A 25,654-nucleotide genomic window follows, 5' to 3' on the forward strand; every position below is an offset into this window, starting at 1 on the left:
CAAGACATTTTTCCAACAATTGTTTACAGACAGATTATTTCATTTATAATTCACTGCATCACAATTCCAGTGTGTCAGAAGTTTACATACACTAAGTTGACTGTGCCTTTAAAAGAACATGGAAAATTCCAGAAAATTATGTCATAGCTTTAGAAGCTTCTGATAGGCTAATTGACATCATTTGAGTCAATTGGAGGCGTACCTGTGGATGTATTTCAAGGCCTAACTTCAGACTCAGTGCCTCTTTGCTTGACATCATGTGAAAATCAAAAGAAATCAGCCAAGACCTCAAGACCTACAAAAAATTGTAGACCTCCACAAGTCTGGTTCCTCCTTGGATGCAATTTCCAAACGCCTGATGGTACCACGTTCACCTGTACAAACAATAGTACGTAAGTATAAACACCATGGGACCACGCAGCCATCATACCGCTCAGAAAGGATTCTGTCAGGAAGTAGATGCCTTCTGTCTCCTAGAGATGAACGTACTTTGGTGCGAAAAGTGCATATCAATGCCAGAACAACAGCAAAGGACCTTGTGAAGATGCTGGAGGAAACCGGTACAAAAGTGTCTATATCCACAGTAAAATGAGTCCTATATCGACATAACCTGAAAGGCCGCTCAGCAAGGAAGAAGCCACTGCGCCAAAACCTCCATAAAAAAAGCCAGACTATGGTTTGCAACTGCACATGGGGACAAAGATCTTACTTTTTGGAGAAAGGTCCTCTGGTCTGATGAAACAAAAATAGAACTGTTTGGCCATAATGACCATCGTTATGTTTGGAGGAAAAGGGGGGAGGCTTTCAAGCCGACGAACACCATCCCAACCGTGAAGCACGGGGGCGGCAGCATCATGTTGTGGGAGTTCTTTGCTGCAGGAGGGACTGGTGCACTTCACAAAATAGATGGCATCATGAGGTAGGAAAATTATGTGGATATATTGAAGCAACATCTCAAGACCTCAGTCAGGAAGTTAAAGCTTGGTTGCAAATGGGTCTTCCAAATGGACAAAGCCCTGACCTAAATCCTATAGAATTTGTGGGCAGAACTGAAAAAGCGTGCGTGAGCAAGGAGACCTACAAATCCTACTCAGTTACACCAGCTCTGTCAGGGGGAATGGGCCAAAATTCACCCAACTTATTCTGGGAAGCTTGTGGAAGGCTACATGAAACGTTTGACCCACGTTAAACAATTTTAAAGGCAATGCTACCAAATACTAATTGAGTGTATGTAAACCTCTGACCCACTGGGAATGTGATGAAAGAAATAAAAGCTGAAATAAATAATTCTCTGTATTATTCGGACATTTCACATTCTTAAAATAAAGTGGTGATCCTAACTGACCTAAAGCAGGGAATTTTTACTAGGATTAAATGTCAGGAATTGTGAACTTAAATTTAAATATATTTGGCTAAGGTGTATGCAAACTTCTGACTTCAAATGTTTTTATTTTGTTCATAGGTTCAATCCAGCTGAACTCTCCTTCGCCTTCTTGCTTGGTTTGTATAGATGGGGGATGGATTAATGTAGGCTCACAACTGCATGATTTCTATTGTCATCTCCCTTGTATTCCAGGAATGGACTACATCTAGGTGATGGCACCAGTTCATCAGATGAGGACTTCTTCTTTGCCATGGATACATCTCAAACACAAGAAAGCGCCAAACAGCTGGACGGATACCTAACCTGTTCAGCTGATCATATGGCGTTGCTCAAGTCCTTCCCGGCAGTCTATAAGCTGTCTTTGAGGTTAAACACACCTTTACCTGCATCAGCTGCCTGTGAAAGTCTGTTCAACATTGCAGGATTTGTTTTCAGCCCCAGGAGAGCAAGGCTGGACTCCATAAACTTTGAAAACCAGCTTTTACTGAAGATGAACCGTAAATTCCTCAACTTCAAGTAATGACAGCTTAATGCGAACAAGCCCAAGGACACGGATGCCTTATGCATTTTGTTAATTTGTTTAAAATTCACAGGTTATAGGTGTCCTTGTTACAATGGCATGACCTGACACACTGATTTCTAATAGAGTTCCATTAGTGATGATGTCGTCATATTCCTACAGTGAGGTATGTACTTTTGATGATCTCAAATTATACTTTTTTTATGTTTAGGGTTCTATTATAGGATGTTTTTTCTAAAGCAAAGTGATTAAGTGCGTATGTTTACTGGCTATATTCCTTCATTATTAAGGCATAATTATATTTTGTCTGTAAGATGTATTTTGAAATGTTGCCTATTTGAGAATCCACTTTTTAAATCTTCTTGCATCCGTAGGTCTGGCTGTTTTTGCTTTTTGGATTTATGGCTCTCACGTTTCTTACTTTTGATACTGAAGTACACCCACCACTGCCTAATATAAGGAATTTAATGTAACTTTTACTCAAGTATGATTGAGTACTTTACACCACTGTACCCTAAGTACATTTAAAACCAGATACTTGTACTTAAGTAGTATTTTAATTGGTGACTTTCACTTTAGTAATTTTCTATTAAGGTATCTTTACTTTTCCTCAAGTATGACAATTGAGTACTTTTTCCACCACTGGCTATCATACACATCCAACCATGACGGTAGCCTTGACTGCCAGATGAGTCTTTAGTTAAATGGTGTCTCTAAACAAGGCTAATCTTGTAGATCCTGACAAATCTGCCTCTAAATATTGCATAGCTGTAAAATGTAGTGAGCAAAATTAACACAAGACCAACATGACGCACATGCCATACATTATGTATACATTACTTTCTGGGGATAAAATGGCTGGCAACTGTTAACTATGTTAAACACTCTCCTATGAACATGACATAGCAGCCGTCTATAAATACATTCATTTTGACACAGTGTAAGCTGCTGAATGGAAATGTAGTGTCACTGGGTTTGCCGACTCGGACTGTCTCAACTCAGGTGTGCGCACACACAGCAAGCATTTGTATGTATCGGTCGACATTACTTTTGTCTCTCAACACATCAAAATTACCCCAACACTAATGTTTTAACTAGAGCATGCTGGAGCTCTCTCCCCTGAAACAGTCGAATCCTCATTGGGAAAATCCTGTTCCCATGACAATCCCTTACTCTATGCGTTGCTGTGTGCTAATCCGGTAAGGAGGTGAATGTGTGATGACATGTATTTGAAGATGGAGGATTAGATTACTTGTGATGAATTGAGTAATTACTCAATCTCCTGCAATCCTAGGATCAGCTAACTGAAAAGATCCTGAAAATATATCCTTTAAAGTAGCAGGATTAAAGCAGTGATGCTTTGAAGGAGATTTGGAACACACTAAACAAAGAAACAAATAGCTGTCTATCCAAAATGGAGATGTATGGATAAACCACTTCTCCAATATTTTTGGCCCTATAACAAATAAACATCAAAAACATATGCATGAACAACTACAAATCTTGCAATCAGCTATTAAAGACTTAGAACCCACTGGATTCTCCAATTACATTGAATAAACTACAGGACAAAATACAAAGCCTCCAATCTAAAAAAAAAACTGTGGTGTTGATAGTATCTTACATTAAATTATAAAATATTCGGACCACAAATTCCAATTGGCTATACTTTATCATCCTCAGCTCTGGCATCTTCCCCAATATGTGGAACCAATCAACAGAAGTGGAGACACATTTGACCCCAATAACTATCGTGGAATCTGTGTCAATAGCAACCTTTGTAAAAATCCTCTGTATTATCATAAACAGCACACTTCTACATTTCCTCAGTAAAAACAACATCCTGGGCAAATGTCAAATTGGCTTTTTACCAAATTGCCGTAAGACAGACCACATATCCACTCTGCACACCCTAATTGACAAACAAAACAAAAGTAAAGTATTCTCATGCTTTGTTGATTTCAAAAAATATTTTGACTCAATTTGGGATCTGCTATATAAATTGATGGAAAGCAGTGTTGGGGGGGGGGGGACATAGCATAATATTCATGTACACTGATTTCCTTCCTCAGGGCTATGGGGTGAGACATGGCTGCCGCTTAAGCCCCACCCTCTTCAACATATACAGTATATCAATGAATTGGCGAGGGCACTAGAACAGTTTTCAGCACCTGGCCTCACCCTGCTAGTATTCTAAGTCAAATGTCAAACCTTCCATAACAAAGCCATCACCTACAGAGAAATGAACCTAGAGAAGAGTACCTTCAGCAAGTTGGTCCTGGAGCTCTTTTCACAAACACAAACAGACCCCACAGAGTCCCAGGACAGCAACACAATTAGACCCTACCAAATGAAATTACTTGACACATTGGAAAGAACTAACCAAAAAACAAAGCAAACTGGAATGGTATTTGGCCCTAAACAGAGAACAGACAGTGGCAGAATACCTGACCACTGTGACTGACCTAAAAGTAAGTAATGCTTGGCCTTGTAATTGAGAGTCCACCATAGGCAGACCTGGCTCCTGAGAGAAGACTGCCCACTGACCACAAAATGAGTTGAAAACTGAGCTGCACTTCCTAACAGAGACATATTTCAGTCAGATTAGACAGACCCACAAAGAATTTGAAACCAAATCAAATTAAGATAAACTCCCATATTTATGTTTGAAGCCTGAAATGTGGCAAAAGTTCGCAAAGTTCAAGGGGGCCGAATACTTTCGCAAGGCACTGTATTTATCAGTCTATTCATTTTCCCTTTTGTACTTCAACGAAACTCAGCAAAAAAGGAAATGTCCCTTTTTCCAGACCCTGTCTTTCAAAGATAATTTGTAAAAATCAAAATAACTTCACAGATCTTCTTTGTAAAGGGTTTAAACACTGTGTCCCATGCTTGTTCAATTAAACATAAACAATTAATGAACATGCACCTGTGGAACGGTTGTTAAGACACTAACAGCTTACAGACAGTAGGCAATTAAGGTCACACTTATGAAAAGGCAGGTCCTCACAAGACATCACCGGCAACAACTTCGCTTATGGGCACAAACCTACCTTCGCTGGATCAGACATGACTGGCAAAAAGTGCTCTTCACTGACGAGTCATGGTTTTGTCTCACCAGGGGTGATGGTCGGATTTGCATTTATCGTCGAAGGAATGAGCGTTACACCGAGGCCTGTACTCGGGAGCGGGATCGATTTGGAGGTGGAGGGTCCGTCATGGTCTGGGGCAATGTGTCACAGCATCATCAGACTGAGATTGTTGTCGTTGCAGGCAATCTCAACGCTGTGCGTTACAGGGAAGACATCCTCCTCCCTCATGCAGGCTCATCCTGACATGACCTTCCAGCATGACAATGCCACCAGCCATACTGCTCAGTCTGTGCGTGATTTCCTGCAAGACAGGAATGTCAGTATTCTGCCATGGCCAGCGAAGAGCCCGGATCTCAATCCCATTGAGCACATCTGGGACCTGTTGGATCGGAGGGTGAGGGCTAGGGCCATTCCCCCCGAAATGTCAGTGAACTTGCAGGTGCCTTGGTGGAAGAGTGGAGTAACATCGCACAGCAAGAACTGGCAAATCTGGTGCAGTCCATGAGGAGGAGATGCACTGCAGTACTTAATGCACCTGGTGGCCACACCAGATACTGACTGTTACTTTTGATTTGGACCACCCTTTCTTCAGGGACACATTATTCTATTTCTTTCTGTTAGTCACATGTCTGTGGAAGTTGTTCAGTTTATGTCTCAGTTGTTGAATCTTATGTTCATACAAGTATTTACATGTTAAGTTTGCTGAAAATAAACGCAGTTGACAGTGAGAGGACGTTTATTTTTTTCTGAGTTTATTTGCACATTGTTTCAAGACAATACATAGCCAATAATAACATTTGAAATGTCTGTTTTGAAACTTGTGAGTGTAATGTTTACAGTTCATTTCTGATTGTTTATTATCTATGTTTCCCATGCCAATAAAGCACTTTGAATTTAATTGATATGGCTAAGTTGAAATCAGAGTATGGGAGCATGTATGATCTGAATGTAAGAGAAAGAAGAGTATGTAGGAGGAGGCTGACCTCTACTGGTGTTCATTTACAAGTGCAGCATTTCCATAATTAAAATGAAATAACCACACACAATCACATGTACACACGCCCCCAAACTTTATGTCAAGGTTTTTGCATGAAACATACGCTGGGAAAATGTGTCTTCTGGAGTATTCCCAGAAGTGTCAATCATTGCCTTCCCTGGAGTGAACTAGCTTGGCCCTAAACTCGCCTCATGTCCCCTCCCCTCTCTCCCATAACCTGTCTTGACCCCCCTCCTTCTGTAAACCTCTTTCTAGGGAGTGTAGATAAACAGCTATTCTCAAATCCAGGGTCTAAATCAACAACTTTCTATTGTCAGTGTTATTACTGAGGCTTGTATTGACTCTCCACTTTCCTCTCCTCTGTCTCCAGCATGTTGACATGTTTTACGGCAAATTAAATCAGTAATCTAGGAGACTGTCGTTTTAACTCAGGAAAGTCAGATAAACAGACATCTGCAGAGTAGCACCATGTGAAAGATTCAATAGAATGTCTTTGTAGAATACTGATGTTTATAGCATGCTTTTTGTTTCATTTGGTGTCTGATGTGGAGCTTGTTCCAACACTTCACAATACTATAAAAACTACCACAAAGAGGTGGTTCTACGCCTTCTGATTATACTGTAAACAAGGGACTCATGTTATGAGACCATTATGAGACAGTGTACTGTTTTTAGAGACTTTGTTGGCGATAATAACTTCATTAGAGCATAGATTCTGAATGTTTCACAGGTATTGGCAAGGTTTGTAATTGTTTGTGTAAGGGCATTGTTACTTTCCTTGGAGAAAAAATAGATCACGAATGACAATCAATTAAACATATGAACCTGATTACAAGAGCAATCAGTGGAGAATGACATTGGAATTTGCTTAATCAGACTGCGGACTAATTTGCAGAGTAATAACGACCAACAATTGCATTGATGGATTTGACCCGCTTTCAGATTTGGAAGTGAAAGCTCCAGAGAAAATGGGATTTCTTGTAAATAAGCTATTTATTTCAATTGAGTCCATGTTTGAGTTAAAGATGAACTATTTAGTTGTAATAAAAAGTACCATAAGTTGTTTCTAAATGATGAAAGTCCATCATTCAAAACTGTCCATTAAGACTTGAGTTTCTAACATTTGCTAAAATCCCAACTGCGCTCTTTTCAGAGTTCACCTACATAGGCCAAGCACAACAATATGACTACTGGGAAACATTTGTCTGAAAGAACAAAGTGTACAAATACGTGTCCACCACAGTAACCATATGATACTTCACAGGGAGGTGTCTGTAGCTTTCCCAACATGGTTTGCTACGGGAGAGTTTTATCCCATCTGACTCGATGCTGCCGAAACATGCACAATGCCTTGTGTCTCGCAGTTCTAGGCCTCCTACTGTTCCCAACACAATGAAACCAAAACATTGACTCAAGGATTGCAGGATGGACAGAAAATGTTGAAAACCAATGTCTGCAGAATTCACTACTCTTTTTTCCCCTGCCACTCCCAATCTCGTTCTCTCCCCTTTCTCTCCAAAACCACAGGTAGCACTTTAAGCTCCACACGTCACGATGACAAACCTAAAATGGCCACCTTGTTCTCAAAAACGTGGCTTTTGGACTATGGTGCCTTGCCTGCAGTTAAGTTGGCAAGGTCTTTCCAAGGCCACACTGACAGGAAATTGTATTAATCCAGAACTGGGATGAAGTAATGTCACTTGGTTCTTAAAACGATGCCAGAGCTGGGGGAGACCACCTCGGCCAAGGCCTAGTCCTGAGCTGGATAACAGGGCCAGGCCTCAGGGCAAGACAAAGCCTCCTCCATCTGCCTCCTAATTGGTTTAAGGACTAATTATCTGCTGGGGTTCACGTTGTGCACCAACGATTACTGGCCCACAAAACATGTAGACACAAGGAAACATAGCAGTGGATGAATAGCAGATTGGCTAAAAGGACAATAAAGTTGGGAAAGACATGTCTTGCTGTGTGGGCCAAGAGCACTTGAATGATGAGCTTCTCGGTTTTGTTTTCTGTGAAATGTGTTTAACCCTGAGGGTTCGTATATCCAGAGGAGGGAGCAGCACTGGAGTGAATATTATTGTGGCTTAACGCATCATCCAAATGTAGAATTATTTATACCAAACCTGGGGCCCACATGTACAACTATACCACCCAGACTGTGTGTAGTTAAACTCAAAGCTTTTGCAGAGCAAATTCTTACTGTTAAGAAGCACCCATGAGAATCCACACAGACAAAATATTCATACCCCTTGACTTACTAAACTTTGTGTTACAGCCCAAATTTAAAATGTATTAAATAAATACACATTCTCACCCATTGTTTGACATTTTTGTTATTTTATTGAAAATAGTACAGAAATATCTAATTTACTTAACTATTCTCTCCTGAGTCAATACTTTGTAGAAGCACTTTTGGCGGGAATTACAGCTTTGAGTCATCTTGGGTATGTCTTTATCAGCTTTGCACATCTGAATTTGGGCATTGTTCTGTTGGAACGTAAATATTCGCCCCCCAGTCTAAGGTTGGTTGCACTCTGAAGCAGGTTCTCATCAAGGATTTGCATGTATTTGACTCCATTCATTGTTCCATCTATCCTTACCAGCATCCCGGTAGCATGATGCTACCATCACAATTCTATTTCGGAGATCTACGGACAGTTCCATAATTTCTGCTGTAACATGCACTGTCAAGTGTGGGACCTTATATAGACAGGTGTGTTTCATTCCAAAACAAATCCAAACAATTGAATTGACCACAGGTGGACTCCAATCAAGTTGTAGTGAATATCTCAAAGATAATCAAAGATTATTGGATGCACCCGAGTTCAATTTGGAGTGTCATAGCAAAGGGTTGTGAATACTTAATGTATATACAGTTGAAGTCGGAAGTTTACATACACTTAGGTTGGAGTCATTAAACTTGTTTTTCAACCACTCCACAAATGTCTTGTTAACCAACTATAGTTTTGGCAAATCGGTTAGGACATCTACTTTGTGCATGACACAAGTAATTTTTCCAACATTTGTTTCCAGACAGATTATTTCACTTAATCACAATTCCAGTGGGTCAGAAGTTTACATACAGTAAGTTGACTGTGCCTTTAAACAGCTTGGAAAATACCAGAAAATTATGCCATGACTTTAGAAGCTTCTGATAGGCTAATTGACATCATTTGAGTCAATTGGAGGTGTACCTGTGGATGTATTCCAAGGCCTACCTTCAAACTCAGTGCCTTGACATCATGGGAAAATCAAAAGAAATCAGCCAAAAAAATTGTAGACCTCCACAAGTCTGGTTCATCCTTGGGAGCAATTTCCAAATGTCTAAAGGTACCACGTTCATCTGTACAAACAATAGTAAGCAAGTATAAACACCATGGCACCACGCAGCCGTCATAACGCTCAGGAAGGACACGCGGTCTGTCTCCTAGAGATGAATGTACTTTGGTGCAAAAAGTGCAAATCAATCCCAGAACAACAGCAAAGGACTTTGTGAAGATGCTGGAGGAAACCGGTACAAAAGTATCTATATCCACAGTAAAATGAGTCCTATATCAACATAACCTGAAAGGCCACTCAGCAAGGAAGAAGAAACTGCTCCAAAACCGACATAAAAAAGCCAGACTACAGTTTGCAACTGCACATGGGGACAAAGATCGTACTTTTTGGAGAATTGTCCTCTGGTCTGATGAAACAAAAATACAACTGTTTGGCCGTAATGACCATCGTTATGTTTGGAGGAAAAATGGGGAGGCTTTCAAGCCGAAGAACACCATCCCATCTGTGAAGCACAGGGGTGGCAGCATCATGTTGTGGGGGTGCTTTGCTGCAGGAGGGACTGGTGCACTTCACTAAATAGATGGCATCATGAGGGATGAAAATTATGTGGATATATTGAAGCAACGTCTCAAGACATCAGTCAGGAAGTTAAAGCTTGGTTGCAAATGGGTCTTCCAAATGGACAATGACCCCAAGCATACTTCAACAGTTGTGGCAAAATGGCTTAAGGACAACAAAGTCAAGGTATTAGAGTGGCTATCACAAAGCCCTGACCTAAATCCTATAGAAAATTTGTGGGCAGAACTGAAAAAGTGTGTGCGAGCAAGGAGGCCTACAAACCTGACTCAGTTACACCAGCTCTGCCTTGAGGAATGGGACAAAATTCACACTTTTTCTGGGAAGTTTGTGGAAGGCTACCCGAAATGTTTGACCCAAGTTAAACAATTTAAAGGCAATACTAACAAATATTAATTGAGTGTATGTAAACTTCTGACCCACTGGGAATGTGATGAAAGAAATAAAAGCTGAAATAAATCACTCTCTATTATTATTCTGACATTTCACATTGTTAAAATAAAGTGGTGATCCTAACTGACCGAAGACCGGGAATTTTTACTAGGATTAGGAATTGTCAGGAATTGTGAAACTGGGTTTAAATGTATTTTGCTAAGGTATGTGTAAACTTCTGACTTCAGCTGTACATTTTCAAAAATGTCTTAAATATTTTCCCTTTGTCTTTACAAGGTATTGTGTGTAGATTTATTTTGTTTTAATCCATTTTTAATTCAGGCTGTAATAACACAATGTGGAATTGGAATAAGTAAATCGGTATGAATTCTTTCTGGAGGCATTATATAAACGGTAATCAAACAGTATTCAATAAAATAGGTAAAAGTAATTCTGTAGTTCAGATTATTGCGGAAGCTGAGAATCTCGCAAGACTTTGTGCAATATCCTTCCCAGGTTCAACCAGCCAAGAGCTTTTGAAATGCTTCCACTGCAATATGTGTGAGAGTATTTCATGATTATACCAAATAAAACCTTGTCAACATCATTACAATGCAATATTTTATATCTGAGACGACTTAATAGATGACAACGCAATGAAAGCAGGAAAATGGGGAAACGACTTAGGAAGAGAATCATTTTTAAAAGCCTGAGAGTAAGGGGGGAAAAAAAGAGAACTGAAAGACGAAGGAAGACCAATATAGACCAAATTGGAGGATGTGTTTTTTGGTCAGGAACCCATCTCTAAAATTAGCATGAATGTAAATTCCACAGTGTTGCCGGTTTTAAATCCACACATAAAAATGAGAGCTACTCAGAACTAGGTTTGCAAAACTACAGAGAATTCTGTAATTTTGGTAATTAACAGGTAATCTATGGCAATCTATGTTAACTTTTGTCATTTTTACTTGAAAACATGAAATAAAAATGTATTCATATATCGTATTAATTGTTTGTATGTGTCAATATTGTCCATGAGTTTCTAGTGGATAGACCCTATGATTCAAGAGAAAATGGCCTAATTAATGAAAAAAAGCATATCATCAACATTTACATTTACATTTAAGTCATTTAGCAGACGCTCTTATCCAGAGCGACTTACAAATCAACAATGGCATTATTTTTAATGAACTATTTCCAACTATTGACTTATTTCACAACTGCCACCAGTTTGGCACAAAAACATTGACATCAAAGACATATAGTATATAGTAAAATATAAAGGATATTTCATGCTGAAACCCTCATATTAAACACCAATGGTATTAACTAAGTTGATGGTTTAAATTCAGGATAATGTTTTATTGCTTTGTTGTTCACTTTTATTTAAGACATTGTACATATGATAAGGCCACACAGAGAGCCATAGATAATGACAGACACAGTACCAAAAAGGCCACTACATGTCATGTGATAAAACTCCCCAAAAGACTTGAAAATTATACAAATTCTGGTATTTTACTGCTAAACTTCAAAAGTTAATATACCCTGCCTTTGCAAGCCTACCTAGAACAAAAAAAGGAATGGACGAGAGAAGTCATATGTGAACAGTGGCATGATCATTTCTTTCCCCCTCTCTTTTATAGAAGAACAGAGACATCTTCAAAGCCACAAAAAGGAGGAGTAAAAGCCACAGCCAGCCCACAAACAGAAGAATCCACAGGGCAGACTTTATTTTTACCATGTGTCCCAGACACAGGCATTGACTCACAGCCTTCAACACAATCACTGCATGTGTGCTATTGTGGACTGCAGCTAAGCCACGTATGACGTGTGAGTGCACAACTGCATGCATGTGTAGCACATGGGAATGTGTGAAACTTACTCCTCAGCCTGAAGTGTCTCCACTTGCGCTGCCAAATTGCTAACTATTCAGTGGCACCGACTGGTAAGATGCTTTGTGACGGTGGTCATGTGTGCTAGTAAAGCAGAGGTCCTGAGTTTGAGTCTTGGTGTGAGACGAATTAGGAGGAAGTGGTACTCAGTAAGCAAGCAGTGTTACAAATAGTGCTAGGGACCTTGGATCTGCATATGCACTCAACGCTAAGGTTGCTGTGGAGTAAGTTTGGTGGGTAAATTAAGCACATGGGCGCAACTTTGGCTTTAGAAGTGGGGGGACATACATATTTTTATCCAGTCGGATAAACACTCCAAACAGTCTACACAGCCACTCAGAGGCGCTGCATGGTCCTAAAGCACACTGTTGCCATGTTTTGTATCTCATTCCAATGATACAACTGGGGTGGGGGGGGCAAAAATGCAATTTCAGTCCCCAGTGAAAGTTGCACCCCTGTGGGAATGTGTGAAACTCACTTCTCAGGTTGAAGCTGCTGAACCACTTGCGCTGCTGAATTGTTAACTTTTCGGTGGCGCTGGAAGTGGTACTCACTAAGCAAGCAGTGTGACGTCTGTTACATAAGCACACACCAGCTCGAACACACACCAAAGGTGTGCAAAATGAAATGACTGTATATACAAATAAACTGACAAGACATACAACAACTGTTGGCTTACATATGTTCTGACATGGATTACCACACAAACATGAATACAAACATTTAGCAAAGAAATAGCTTGTTATGGTTCTGCTCTTGTTTTCCCCTCTGGGAACATAGACAAAAGGTTCCACTTCATATGAGACACACTGGAAGGGTGGAAGACTTTCTTTCTTTTCTGTTCACACAAAGCCGTGACTATTTCTAGGTGTCACATTCACCTCAAAGTGTCGTAGATTACACACTGCAGGCCGAGACTAAGTCAAGGACAGTCATGCTTACATGACTATCACTGTGCCCACTCTACTCTCTGTCTACCTGTACTATTTCCTTGTTAGTTCTTTGTTTGCCCATTTTCCCAGCTAGACTAAAGTCTATCTAAATATTTACATTCCCTTTCTTGTATGTTCGTCTTATCTATAGAATGCATTACATGCTTTGTTACCTGCATCAATCAATCCCAGCTGATACATTTAAAATATATAGTGTCACACCCAAGTGACTTTCAATACAAGGTCAACCTGAATGAGATTAGGAGAGGCTTGGTCAACACCAAGTGCAATTTAAAGGAAGGGGCATGTCTGGGCTTGCTAGAATACATTGTACAGCAGTTTTCATTGTCATCTGCATGTTGACCATGACTCATTACAGATTTTAAATCTCGAAAAGCCAGTGTTACCAGTTGAGTAAATGGATGATGACTGGTCTTATTATATGAAGTTTAACATAAGCTTAAAGTTCATGGGAGAAGTTCTGATACTACACGTTGGTGACTTCCCAAGGGAAAAGTCAATTCATTGCAGGTCAAGATATCATCTCTTTTGAAACAAACAAAATCATAAAGTCTAACTTTTTATATCATTGTTTTTATATATACGTATATATATATATATTTAAATGTGTTTTATTTAACTTTTATTTATCTAGGCAAGTCAGTTAAGAAGAAATTATTATTTACAATGACACCAAACCTGGACGACACTGACCCAAATTGTGAGCCACCCAATCACAGCCAGATACAGCCTGTATTAGAACCAGGTACTGTAGTGATGCCTCTTGACATTGAGATGCAGTGCCTTAGACCGCTGTGCCACACAGGAACACAATTTCAGGGGTTGTTCGTTTTTTTGCTATGAGAATCTAATGCCCTTTCCAACTCAAATTATTTAAATTACTGTATGTTGACACAGGAACTGCATTCATATCTATTAAAACTGGAATTAAGTTTATGTAATACACAACTCTTTAATATAAGGAAACACATGTTTGTGACTCAAAATGTGTGTAAATATAATATGAACAGCCATATTAAAATTACATCCAGGTTTAATTTAAAAATCCCTTACTCTGTAGCCTATAAAACATAAAAATAAACGTTGATACAGAAAAACAAAATTCTCAGTACTGTGTGTAAACTACATCACCAAGTGGACAATGCAAAATGAAATCAAATTTCAGGCTTAAGTTAAGGTAAGTGGTGTTTTGGAGTGTCAATCAGTCAACAGAAATTAATTAAAGTATATATTGTATTGTAATTTGCACTGTACTATGTATTAGGTCTAGATAGTGTGTACTGTGCATTCAGGAGGTATTCAGACCCCTTGACTTTTTCCACATTTTGTTACGTTACAGCCTTATTTTAAAATGGATCAAGTTTTTTAAAATTCTCATCAACCTACACACAATAACCCATTACAACAAAGCAAAAACAGGTTTTTATAAAATGTTGCAAAATGTATTAGAAATGAAAAACATAAATACCTTATTTACATAAAAGTATTGAGAACCTTTTGCTATGAGACACCAAATTAAGCTCAGGTGCATCCTGTTTCCATTGATCATCCTTAAGATGTTTCTACAACTTGGAGTCCACCTGTGGTAAATTCAATTGATTGGATATGATTTGTAAAGGCACACACCTGTCTATATAAGGTCCCACAGTTGACAGTGCATGTTAGAGCTAAAAACCAAGCCATGAGGTGGAAGAAATTGTCCATAGAGCACAGGATTGTGTCGATGCACAGATCTGGGGAAGGGTATACAAAAAAAAAGTCTGCAGCATTGAAGATCCCCAAGAACACAGTGGCCTCCATCATCCTTAAATGGAGGAAGTTTGGAACCACCTAGACTCTTGCTAGAACTGGCCGCCACGCCAAACTGAGCAATTGGGGGAGAAGGGCCTTGGTCAGGGAGGTGACCAAGAACCCGATGGTCACTCTGACAGAACTCCAGAGTTCCTCTGTGGACATGGAATAACCTAACAGAAGGACAACCATCTCTGCAGCACTCCACCAATCAGGCCTTTATGGTAGTAGCCAGACGGAAGCCACTCCTCAGTAAAAAAAATCACATGACAGCCCGCTTGGAGTTTTCCAAAAAGCACCTAGAGGACTCTCAGAACTATGAGAAATAAAATTCTCTGGTCTGATGAAACCAATATTGAACACTTTGGCCTGAAACCCAAGTGTCATGTCTGGAGGAAACCAGGCACCGCTCATTACCTGGCCAATACCATCCCTTCAGTAAAGCATGGTGGCAGCATAATGCTGGGATGATGTTTTCCAGCGGCAGGGACTGAGACACTAGTCAGGATCGAGGGAAAGATGAGCGAAGCAAAGTACAGATGGAGAGATCCTTTATGAAAACCTGCTCTAGAGCGCTCAGGACCTCTAACTGGGGCGAAAGTTTACCTTCCAACAGGACGACCTTAAGCAAACAGCCAAGACAACGAGGGAATGGCTTAGGTCTCAATGTCCTTGAGTGGCCCAGCCAGAGCCTAGACTTGAACCCGATAGAACATCTCTGGAGAGACCTGAAAATAGCTGTGCAGCGATGCTCCCCATTCAACCTGACAGAGCTTGAAAGGATCTGCAGAAAATAATGAGAAACTCCCCAAATACATGAGTACCAAGCTTGTAGCGTCATACCCAAGAAGACTCGAGACTGCCAAAGGTGCTTCAACAAAAGACTAAGTAAAGGGTCTAAATACTTAAGTAAATGTGATATCAGTTTATTTTTAATGCATTTGCAAAGATAGCTAAAAAAACTGTTTTTGCTTTGTCATTATGGGATATTGTGTGTAGATTTATGAGGGGGAAAAAAGGCTGTAAATGTGGAAAAAAAATGTGGAAAAAGTGAAGGGGTCTGAATACTTTCTGAATGCACTGTATGTACTGATACGTAGGCTGTGTGACATTTTAAATGAATGTATTTCAGTCTTCGACTAGTAATGTTCTGTACTATGTATTATGTCATGCTTCATGTGGACCAAAGGAAGAGTAGCCGATGCTTTTGCAGCAGCTAATGGTATCCTAATAAGTACCAAATATGAATGAAAGGCAATAGTTTATTAAGACTGAAAAACAACCTTCAATTACAAATAAATCCCAGCTCAGTGTAAAAATTACAATAAATAAAAGTACAAAAATAGACTTAAATAGTATAAAATAGAGTTTACTTTTTAATCAAGAAACTGCTAATTTGTCTGCTTAAAGAACCAGTAGTCAAAAATTTAATTTTCCTGTTTTTTTTTATTTTTAAAATATACACGGAGAAAACATTAAGAACACCTGCTCCTTGCATGTCATAGACTGACCAGGTGAACAATGATCCCTTATTGATGTCCCTTGTTAAATCTAGATAAAGGGGACGAGACAGGTAAAGAATAATGTTTAAGCCTTGAGACATGGATGTGTGCCATTCAGAAGGTGCATGGGCAAGACAAAAGATTTAAGTGGCTTTGAACGGGGTATGGTAGTAGGTGCCAGGTGCACCGGTTTGTCAAAATGGCAACAACGCTGGGTTTTTCACACTCAATAGTTTCCTGTGTATCAAGAATGGTCCACCACCCAAAGGACATCCAGCCAACTTGACACAACTGTGGGAAGCATTGGAGTCAACATGGGCCATCAAACCTGTGGAACGCTTTCAACACCTTGTAGAGTCCATGCCCCGACGAATTGAGGCTGTTCTGAAGTGCAAAAGGAGGTTCAACTCAATATTAGGAGGGTGTTCCTAATGTTTGGTATCCTCAGTGTAAATTTCCACACTATGTGGTTGGAATAATACTATGACATTGAAAATGATAATGCCCGTTTAGCGTAAGAGCTGTTTGAAAAGACCGCCTGAAAATTTAGCCTGTTTTGGTGGGATGGAGTTTTGGCCTGCCTGGTGACATCACAAGGCAGTTAACTAGTTAATAGACCAATAAGAATTCCAAATCTCTCTGCCATTAACAGCTAGTTTTCCCCTCACCACTCCCAGACATTCTTATCAAAATTCTTGGTTGAGATATCGCTCTTTGTTAAGAATACATTTTTTTCTTTAAAAAAAAAATATATATATTTAATTGAAAACCACAGTTAATGATTTGATATTGAGATAAAACAGCTGTATTGGGGGCTTTAAAAAGGCAAATTATACAAAAGACAATAACCCAGGAAAAAAATCCCTTTTACAAATGGAAATTTAGTAATCTAATAATGTTCACAAGACATATGAAACAAGGACCATCATATTTTCATGAAATTAGACAGTACAAAATGTTACATAAAAGAATTCAAGTCGTGAAGAGAGAGTAAACTGATTTTCAGTCTTCTTTTAAGAGCATTGGGGTACATTATGAACAGTGTCTTTTGGATATAGACTAGTCCCAGACCTGTTTGTGCTCTTGCCAACTCCATTGATGTCATTGTTTGATGTGAGTTGACGAGCACAAGCAGATCTGGGGGGAAAAATGTGGATATGCATGAGCTGGTCAATAAAGACGGAAGGAAATGTATACTTTCTTGGCATTACCAGAAACAGCCACTATCAATGGAATGCAATCAGAGGAAAAATAATACACCAAGCTTACTAGTATATCTGCATTGTCAAAGCAAATAGTTTCATCCCAGAAAAATGTTGTTACTGAACACCATATAAGAAATCTGGATAATGCAATCGGAATAAGAATAGTTTCCAAGTTCAGATTTTTTTATTTTATTTTATTTTTTAAATACTACTTTACTGTCACTTTGAAATTGCATATCAAACTACACATTACACTGTCTGAAATCTCACAAAGCATTTCTAACCCTCCGAAAAGCTACTTTTTTAGGCATTTGTATTTTCAAATAACTTTGAAAAAAAGGCACACACTCAATGTATTCCTGGCTTGAAGCTTGACAATACCTTTCCAAATTAAATTCATCATTATTAATATAATTCTTTCTGCATCATTTTATTTCAAATGTGATCTTCCTATGGCATAATGACAATAAAAATGGCAAGTTAGATCTTTTAGATGAGACAACTTAACCCAATTGTTACTCATTTAAGTGCTACACAATATACAGTGCATTCGGACAGTATTCAAACCCCTTGACTTTTTCCCCTTTTTGTTACGTAACAAACTTTTTCTAAAATGGATTAAATCGTTTTTTTTCATCATTAATCTAAGCACAATACCCCATAATGACAAAGCAAATATAATTGATTTCAGATGTATACAATTTTTTTTTTAAATACCACATTTATTTTGTTGAAGCACCTTTGGCAGCGAATACAGCCTCGAGTCTTCTTAGGTTTGACTCTACAAGCTTGGCACACCTGTATTTGGAGAGTTTCTCTCATTCCTCTCTGCAGATCCTCTCAAGATCTGTCAGGTTGGATGGGGAGCGATGCTGCACAGCTATTTTCAGGTCTCTCCAGAGATGTTTTGATCGGTTTCAAGTTCTAGCTCTGGCTGGGCCACTCATAGACATTCAGAGACTTGCCCCGAAGCCACTCCTGCGTTGACTTGGCAGTGTGCTTAGGGTTGTTGTCCTGCTGGAAGGTGAACCTTCAACCCAGTCTGAGGTCCTGAGTGCTCTCGAGCAGGTTTTCATCAAGAATCTCTGTACTCACTGGGTGACTAGTGAGATATACCTGCTGGAGCACGTGCTAAGGGTGGGTGCTGCTATGGTGACCAGTGAGCGGAGATAATGCAGGGCTTTACCTAGCAGAGATTTGTTGATGACCTGGAGCCAGTGGGTTTGGCAACGAGTATGAAGCGAGGGCCAGCCAACGAGAGCATACAGGTCACAGTGGTGGGTAGTATATGTGGCTTTGGTGACAAAACGGATGGCACTGTGATAGACTGTATCTAATATGTTGAGTAGAGTATTGGAGACTATTTTGTAAATGACATCGCCGAAGTCGAGGATCGGTAGGATGGTCAGTTTTACGAGGGTATGTTTGGCAGCATGAGTGAAGGATGCTTTGTTGCAAAATAGGAAGCCGATTCTAGATTTAATTTTGGATTGGAAATATTTAATGTGAGTCTGGAAGGAGAGTTTACAAACTAACCAGACACCTAGGCATTTGTAGTTGTCCACATATTCTAATTCAGAACCGTCCAGAGTAGTGATGCTGGACGGGCGGGCAGGTGCGGGCAGCGAACAGTTGAAGAGCATGCATTTAGTTTTACTTGCATTTAAGAGCAGTTGGAGGCCACGGAAGGAGAGTTGTATGGCATCGAAGCTCATCTGGAGGTTAGTTAACGCAGTGTCCAAAAAAAGGGCCAGAAGTATACAGAATCGTGCCGTCTGCGTAGAGGTGGATCAAAGAATCACCAGCAGTGAGAGCGACATCATTGATGTTTACAGAGAAGAGAGTCGGCCCACGAATTGAACCCTGTGCCACTCCCATAGAGACTGCCAGAGGTCCGGCCATACAACAGGCCCTCCGATTTGACACACTGAACTCTGTCTGAGAAGTAGTTGGGGAACCAGGTGAGGCAGTCATTTGAGAAGCCTTGGCCAGGTCGATGAATACGGCTGCACAGTAATGTCTCTTATCGATGGCGGTTATGATATCATTTAGGACCTTGAGTGTGGCTGAGGTGCACCCATGACCAGCACTGAAACCAGATTGCATAGCGGAGAAGGTACGGTGAGATTCGAAATGGTCGGTAATCTGTTAACTTGGCTTTCAAAGACCTTAGAAAGGCAGGGTCTTATGAGACTCAAAATTGAACTCCGGTGCATCCTGTTTCCAAAGGGTTTTCGTTTTGTCATTATGGGGTATTGTGTGTAGATTGTTGAGGAAAAATTATATTTGATCAATTTTAGAATAAGGCTGTAAAGTAACAAAATGTGGAAAAAGTCAAGGGGTCTGAATACTTTCCGAAGGCGCTGTAAGTGATGTTCTTTGTTGCAATCAATCAATACAAGCCTTTACAGCATGTTAAACTGAACATGATGAGTACCTCATATCTTTTCACACTGTTTTTATATAAACTCAAATTCATGATAGTTTAACATCTGAATTAAGCCCACATAAGGCATAACAGTAGCCAACAACAGCCCAACCTGGACTTTAAGACAATAACCTCAAGACTGGCATATACCAGTGCCCCATGTTAACTTATGGCCAGCCCCTTTCAGGTCCACTCTCTGCTTCGAGTCCATTTTCATTATTTTAGCAAGAGATTACGCCGACCAGAATGCATTTCACTCAGTGAATTGCAATGGCATCGGCAACACCAGAGTCATTCCGAAAAGGGCACAGCAGTCCACGTCACACAAAGAATCATATTAGTTGAACTAAGTATAAGTGGTTGTGTCACTTTTTTCATTTTCTCTTCTCAATATTGGGTGCTAGAGATGGAAGCATGCATCCCAAAAATATATAAAACAAAGATTGAGCAATGAACTGTATCTGTACAATGGAGATGGATAATAAAAAATATATACAGTATAATATACACAGTCTAATTAATACATCTATTGCTGTATAAATTCAAAAATATTAGCAATCACTTAACAAGTCTGTTACAAATCTCCAAGAATGTACAATATGTCAGTCTCTTTTGGCTGGACCATGGTCCTACGACGTGTTCAGTTTGGTTCTGCCTGTCCAAAGCCGTTCCCGCAGCTCTGCTCCAGTCCAGTCCAACACTGAGTTCAATATTCAGTCAGAGTGTTGCCCGCTTTAGTGCCGATTCAAATTCCTGTACCACTAGTATTGAGTCACACTGCAAATACACTCAGGGTGCTGGTCTGGTCTTTCAAGCCCAGGATGCTATATGCAATTCTCTTCAGGTGGCCGGGCAGTCTTACGCCAATGTTCTTGATATCCCTTTGAAAAAGAAGACGAGAGAGATTGAGAGAGTCATTGGATAGCAACGGGGGAATTCACGTCTTGACTTGGTTCAGATTCCTTTCATGTCACGTGTCAAACTCATTCCGTGGAGGGCCAAGTGTCTGTGGGTTTTTGCTTCACCCTTGTACTTGACTGATGAATTAAGGTCATTAATTAGTAAGAAACTCCCCTCACTTGGTTGCCTAGGTATTAATTGAAAGGAAAAAACTAAAACCTGCAGACACTAGGCACTAGCAAAGCAAAGATAGCAACCTATTGAGAATAACCTCTAGAGACTAGCTGGGAGGATGGAAGGACAATTTCACATTTTCAAGAAAGGGCAAACCCCTCACATGTCCACACGTGCTAGAATCTGGCAAAGGTGTCCCACATCTAAGTCACTCATTACCAGGTTTAATTACATTTTTAATTAGTTAATGAGGATTTCCCATCTCGCCCATCAATCACTTCTCTCGCGAGCAGAGGGAGTGTCGTAAATAGTTCCTGGCTAGGTCGAGTGCAACCAGATGACAAGAGATCGAGCATGGGACCGAAAATCTCACCAGGGAATATATGACACACACTTCAAAGACGTTTCCCCTGTTTCCACACAGCGCTCATTTTCATGTGTTTTGTCTGAAGACTAACTAACTCCCAGATACTGTAATTATTGAAAGACTGATATGATATTTTGGGACAGTGCTTTCGTCTGAATATCTGTTTGGGGTGTGTGTTGCCCTAAAGTCCTCTCCTCATCCACAACTGTTCTACACTACATGTGCCTTAATTTCCCTTATCTCCACATTGCCCCTTCTACTCTAGTGGCTGTTCTCTCTTCTTCTCCTTCTCTTTTATGATGCATAAGTCACATTGGCTTTTGCCCTACACAGCCATGATCTGCTGCAGAAGTGCTGCCCTGGGCTGCTGGTGTGGGCAAAGGAGGGAAAGAATTGTAAAAAGGACAGAGGGAAGAAGAGAGGGGGCAAACCACAAGCCACCACCAGGCCACCACAAATGAGCCCTGTCTTTCTTTCGCTCTATAATTTCTTCCATCTCACTTGTTTTCTCGAGTTGTAGAAATGCCAGAGCTTATATTGTGCGTAAACTGTTCTCTGGCTTTGAAAGCAACTTTTTCAAGAACAAAACCCCAAAATACTCTGCAGAAGTCATATCCATAACATGTTTTGGAAAACTAAGAAAGGGCCCAGCTTGGGAACCAGTTGTTCTCCATTGTGCAGATACTCTATACATATATTTGTACTATTCTATTCCAACAATCTCAACCAATCTTAGATTATTTGCAATCAATAGTTTCTCAGATTAGATATTTTTTATGGTGAACATCTCATCTAGCAACAAACAATGTCCCCCCAAAATAAAAATAAACGCTTAAAAAAACACGACTCACTCGTTCTTCATCTGCAGCACCTGGTCCATGGTGAACACTCCGGCACAGGTGAAGTTCTCACTGTACTGGCTCATCTTGATGGACTCCAGCCACTCGGACACCGACCTGAAGGGTGAGCCATCCGAACCACTGGTGCTGGGCAGGCGGATGGATACGCTGGAGTAGGGAAAGTAGAGAAGAGCAAGGAATAATCATCAACAGCCGGCCGACAATGAAGACAAGGAAAAGGCTGTAATAACCCTGCGAGGAAACAGTGAGATAAAAAGTATTTGGTGCAGCTATGGAGAAACTGATTAAGGAAGGAACCTGACAGCTCTTTGTTTTTTGTGTGGCGGCAGGTAGCCTAGCAGTTAAGAGCGTTGGGCCAGTAACCGAAAGGTTGCTGGTTCGAAACCCTGAGGTGAAAAATAAGTTGACGTGCCCTTAAGCACGGCATTTAACCCTAATTGCTCCTATATTTCTCTAAATGACCAACATGTAAATGTGTTTAAAACATGTTCAGACACACATTATGCTGCCACACTATCCTACCAAGAATTTAACCAAATCTGCATTTTTTTACACTCCACTCTGTTTTGCTGTTTAATTCCCTTCTAGAGATTAAAGAACTCTTACCGGGGGTCGAAATCTGCGATTGCCTTCAGGGACTCAGGGCTCCTGAGCAGCTTGTCCAGCAGGCTGACAATGTCCGGGAAACGGGGCCTTTTGGAGCGTTCCTGCAGCCAGCACTGCAACATGAGCTGGTAGACGGTTGATGGGCAGTCCATGGGCGCCGGCAGCCTGAACGCCTCGTTGATGGCCTTCATTACCTGACAATCAGAGGCTAGAGGTTACTTTGAGATCTCAGACTAGCACCAAAATTATTTTACAATCATTCGTTCTGAACAGAACCACATTTTTTCCCCCCCAACTCTTCCAACCAGCAAAATAAATGTTCTGACTCGGTTCGAACCCCCCCCAAAATATTGGTTTATATCATTTCTTTCTGTTATTTTTTAACCTGTGAAATCAGTTTTTTTTTTTTTACATCTAGCGCATTAAATTACTTCACCAATCAGTGCACATAGAGCAGGCAAGCTAGTTGTTTACATGTTTGATCGACAGTGTAGCCTATGGCGCAGGATGCGACAGAAATTTTGCGGGTGAGATGAGCGCAAGAGAGAGTTCAGGAGGCTTAAAGCACTGGGCATCTTGTTATGACACGCATTATCTGAATTAGGTCCACAGAATTATACCTAGGAGGAGCGGCTTCTATGGAGGAATGTTGAATGTCCTTTGAGCTAGCTAGCTAACAAGCTTGAGCTAGCTAGCTAGCTGTGTGTGCAGAGCGGCACCAGAACTAAAAACACGTCTTACCCTTTTGCACTTCTTGTATATTGAAAAAGTTAAATCTCTCTCCCATCTTCTGAATCACGCTTGTAATGTCAGTACAGTAGCCTATGGTAACATCAGTACAGTAGCCTATGGTAACGTCAGTACAGTAGCCTATGCTTCAGACGTTGGAGGGCAGGTAGCCTGGTAGCCTAAACACGCACAAGGATTTTCAGCTTGCAGGCAGATCCTGGAATAAGCTTCTGAGTGACAGAGTGAGGGCTTTGCATAGGCACTTTGTTGCATTTTTTTGTGGGATTAGAGCAAAATGCCTGGAACGTTAAAGAACGTTATTAACTGGTTCCCATGCTTTAAAAATAACGGTTCTGTACCAGTACAGTATGGATCACATTCGTTTCCGTTCCTTGAAAATGTTTGTTATTTTACGGTTTTCGGTTCTGTTCCCTGAACTGGTTCCAACTCCTGGTTAGCATTAGAATTGTAGCATACCTCGCAATTGCTCATGTCCCAGTAGGGCCGCTCGCCAAAGGCCATGACCTCCCACATGACAATGCCGAAGCTCCACACGTCGCTGGCCGAGGTGAACTTCCTGTAGGCAATGGCCTCTGGGGCTGTCCAGCGGATGGGGATCTTACCACCCTGTTGGAGGGGAAACAAGTGGACAACACTCAGGTCAAAGCCCAAAAAATACAGTTTTGCTCAATTTAATTACATTTGATTAAATTAAAGTCCTCTGTGAGCAGTTTACACTGAAATACAGTGTTTACAAGGCAAATGCATAAGCAAGGGCTAAGTAAAGCCAACCATTCTAACGTCCAATGATAACTCACACTGGTGGTATAGGTGCCCTCAGGGTCGTCCTCCAGCACTCGGGACAGGCCGAAGTCAGACACCTTACACTCCAAGTTATTGTTGACCAGGATGTTGCGGGCAGCCAGATCCCGATGAACGTAGCTCATGTCGGAAAGATACTTCATGCCTGCGGCGATGCCACGCATCATGCCCACCAGCTGGAAGGAGGGCAACTCGCCATCGTGATCCTGAGGAGGAAACACATATGGTTGCACACACATACTGTTAGAAAGACATCATGTGAAGTTTCTGTGGTAACTCAGTGGCAACGCATTGCCCTTCACTTATATAGGTAACTTGCATACGATGTACTGTACTCACCTTTAGGTACTTGTCCAGTGCTCCGTTCTCCATATACTCAGTCACAATCATGGCATGTTTGACTGGAATCAAAAATGGAATAAATGTTAACTACTGCCCAAAACAGGCAGGAAGTGTATACAGATGGAATTGATATATAGACCGGGTAAGTGAATGTTTGACAGGAGCATACTGTTCTAGGTACAGGTAGCGTCCAGTAGACTAACAGAGCCTTCTTACATTTGGTGACGACTCCCTCCAGGCGAATAATGTTCTGGTGGGAGAACTGTCCCATGATGCTTGCCTCTGAAAGGAAGTCTTGCCTCTGCTTCTCCGAGTATCCCGGCTTCAGCGTCTTAATGGCCACCGCCACTTCCTTCCGCCCTGGCGCTTTCAGAATACCGCGAAACACCTCTCCAAATTCCCCTAGAGGCGCAGAAGAAAACAGTTTTAAAACCCAAAGACAAGATTGAGCAATATTTCAAGCCCTATCCTTTATATGGTTGTGGCTTGTAGTTAGGTCTGGGCGATATCAAAATTCAATTAGTTCAAATGTTTTTGTGCAGAATCCCTTTATTTTTTTTTTGCATTTATGTTCACTTGTTCTCATGTTGTCTTTTTGGTCTCGTCTCCTTTGCTCTTTCTGTGCACCTTCCCATTCTCTCACACACGCACGCACGCACGCACGCATGCACGCACGCACGCACAACCCCTGCCACTCACACCAACAAAGATGAGAGATCACTTCATCCTCTCTGACAAGCAGTTTCAACTCACTATTTGCATTTAAGGTTTGGTCCAACTGAATCAATCATATGGACACAAACACACGGACACATTATTTTACTGTAATAGAGAAGTTAACCTTTCCAACAATACCC

The 25,654-nt window shown here is 40.7% G+C and overlaps 1 protein-coding gene and 1 long non-coding RNA gene across 2 annotated transcripts in view; one reads left to right on the forward strand and one right to left on the reverse strand.

Moving 5' to 3' along the window:
* Positions 1-253: 253 nt before the first annotated feature.
* LOC118360408 (uncharacterized) lies at positions 254-2,694 on the forward strand. Its single transcript, XR_004820856.2, has 3 exons — positions 254-392; positions 1,463-1,500; positions 1,577-2,694. It is a non-coding gene; the product is annotated as an uncharacterized LOC118360408 (long non-coding RNA).
* Positions 2,695-17,742: 15,048 nt separating this feature from the next.
* Positions 17,743-25,654, reverse strand: part of LOC118360952 (ephrin type-A receptor 2-like) — a 37,127-nt gene continuing 29,215 nt past the window's right edge. Inside the window, exons 11-17 of the mRNA XM_035740559.2 lie at positions 25,014-25,199; positions 24,795-24,856; positions 24,452-24,661; positions 24,111-24,260; positions 22,905-23,098; positions 22,290-22,445; positions 17,743-20,878 (exon numbers count right to left, since the gene is read on the reverse strand). Of these exons, the coding sequence (XP_035596452.1) occupies positions 20,770-20,878; positions 22,290-22,445; positions 22,905-23,098; positions 24,111-24,260; positions 24,452-24,661; positions 24,795-24,856; positions 25,014-25,199 (1,067 nt within the window). The 3' untranslated portion in view covers positions 17,743-20,769. The remainder of the gene's footprint in view (positions 20,879-22,289; positions 22,446-22,904; positions 23,099-24,110; positions 24,261-24,451; positions 24,662-24,794; positions 24,857-25,013; positions 25,200-25,654) is intronic.

This window comes from Oncorhynchus keta, chromosome 28, assembly GCF_023373465.1.
Source record: "Oncorhynchus keta strain PuntledgeMale-10-30-2019 chromosome 28, Oket_V2, whole genome shotgun sequence".
NCBI classification, from domain to species: domain Eukaryota; kingdom Metazoa; phylum Chordata; class Actinopteri; order Salmoniformes; family Salmonidae; genus Oncorhynchus; species Oncorhynchus keta.